Source organism: Adiantum capillus-veneris, chromosome 5, assembly GCF_014529385.1.
Source record: "Adiantum capillus-veneris isolate H3 chromosome 5, ASM1452938v2, whole genome shotgun sequence".
In the NCBI taxonomy this organism is placed as follows: Eukaryota; Viridiplantae; Streptophyta; class Polypodiopsida; order Polypodiales; family Pteridaceae; genus Adiantum; species Adiantum capillus-veneris.
Window position 1 is genome coordinate 67,469,543 of NC_140935.1, and position 1,936 is coordinate 67,471,478.

General features: G+C 42.7%; 1 protein-coding gene across 1 annotated transcript; it reads left to right on the top strand.

The window, feature by feature from the left end:
• Positions 1–1,320: 1,320 nt before the first annotated feature.
• On the top strand, positions 1,321–1,713 carry LOC147457475 (uncharacterized). Its single transcript, XM_086513594.1, has one exon. It carries the CDS (start codon positions 1,321–1,323, stop codon positions 1,711–1,713), a length of 393 nt encoding a protein of 130 aa, XP_086369720.1.
• The last annotated feature ends 223 nt before the right edge of the window (positions 1,714–1,936 follow it).

Here is a 1,936-nt window from a genome sequence, read left to right on the forward strand (position 1 = left end):
ATCTTGTGAATACATACTCATATAAGAAAGCTGCAGTGGTTCTGGTATCATTCTTTTGAGTTGCTTTAGCCTCGGTCCACTTGGTCAAATAGTCCGTAGCTACAATGATATACTGAGCTTGGGTTCTATAAGCAGGTGGTTGTATTGGCCTAACAAAATCTATACCCCACTTTGCAAAATCTCTTGCCCCCATCATTGGTCTTAAGGGCATGCTATCTACACGTGTTGGCATGTTTGCTCGTTGACAAGCATCACACCTTCTAACATATTCTTTGGCATCTGCAAAAAGTGTTGGCCACCATATGCCTACCATCAAGATTGCTCTTGCAGTGGCTTCACTAGAAAAGTGACCTCCAGCTAATCCGACATGTGCTTGTTCTATAATTGGAATTATTCGTCTTCATTTGCACAAAGACACAGATGTTGATCCTTACCTCTCCGACACAATCAGTTTTCAATAAGAGCATAGTCTCTTGCTTCAATTTCAATTGCTCCTTGATGGCGTTTACTCATATCCTCAGGAAATGTTCGGCTTGATAAATAAGTAACCAGATAGTTACTCCACTTAGGAACAGGTGACATTTGAAACAATGTTACATGAGGGATGGGTGTTTGTTTTTTATATTGAGGACAATCCTTTACAAAAGATCAAACATCACTCCTCATAGTCGCCAAAATAGTCCAAGTCTCAAGATTCTTTGCATAGTTTGGACTTTCGCAAAGTGAAGTCCCACTATGGTAATATGTGTTTGACTTAGGTACTGGTCTTTCTCTTTAAGATTAATGCATAAGAGCAATATTCCATCTCGATTTCTTTTGTATAGCCTACCAGCTAGTAATTGATACATAGTCGATTGCTCGATTACTCCGATTATAATAGGAAGTAGTATTTGTGAATCCACTTGAGCTATTGTCATCAATGATATCATGTTTTTCGATCATCGTGGTATCATTTTCACGGAGAAAAAATAGGCATCTGGTAGATCATCATCTATCCCCTTTAGGTGATTCTCCTGAAACAATCCTTGATAAATGATATGCACCATAGTGAACGACAAACAACAAACAATGTGCGGCGCGTGAAGGAAACCGAGAGAGAGAGAGAGAGAGAGAGAGAGAGAGAGATTAAGTAGCTTGATACCATGCAAGCTCGCATGAATGGACCTCGAGTTGCGGGACAACCAGCTTGAGTTAGAGAGAGAGAGAGAGAGAGAGAGCGAGCAATGTTTTGTCATGTGTGCTTGCAAGTGAAAGCGTAGGTCGTACTAGTGTGGTAAGAAGCAACTATAGGAGGGGTTTGTTTCTACGAAGGTAGAGATGATGGCAGAGCGTGACGGGACATGCGTGTGGAAGTGGCACAACAAGGCGCTGGAGAAGGTGGTGTCGTTGCTGGAAGAGATTGAATTGCCACCGGGGGGTGCGCTGCCGCTGGTGGAGGTGGAGGAGATCGAGTACATGGAGGCAACGGGGTACATGTGGATCACGCAAAAGAAGAAGATAGAGAATGAGTTCAAGCTGGCAGATAAGTTGGTGAGCTATGACTCAAACATCACGGGCTATCTGGAGAAGCTGTATAGCAAGAAGCTCAAGGGCGTGAAGGCCAATGACACCCAATGGCAATGTATCTCTCATGGATCATTTTTATGTTTGGTGAGATCATGTCAATCCATTCAAATTCGCATGCATCCAGAAGGCTCCCATGGATGCACGTAATCATTCTACACCTGAACTTTCGTGACTAGCATCTACGTTTTGCTCAATGTAATGGAATTGATATTTTATGCAATTGTGTAGATGTGTCAATGCTCGTGCTCTGTTCCATGAGGAATGCTTGGTGTTGATGCGTAGCTCTTGCCAAGCTTAGCACGATGGTACAGTCGGATCTCCAATGCGTTGAGCAAGAACACAAATAAGAACATAAAACCACCTAGCCATA

What these genes read in the sequence shown, in the direction of transcription:
- LOC147457475 (XM_086513594.1), top strand. Translation starts at nt 1,321, where the DNA reads ATGGCAGAGCGTGACGGGACATGCGTGTGGAAGTGGCACAACAAGGCG.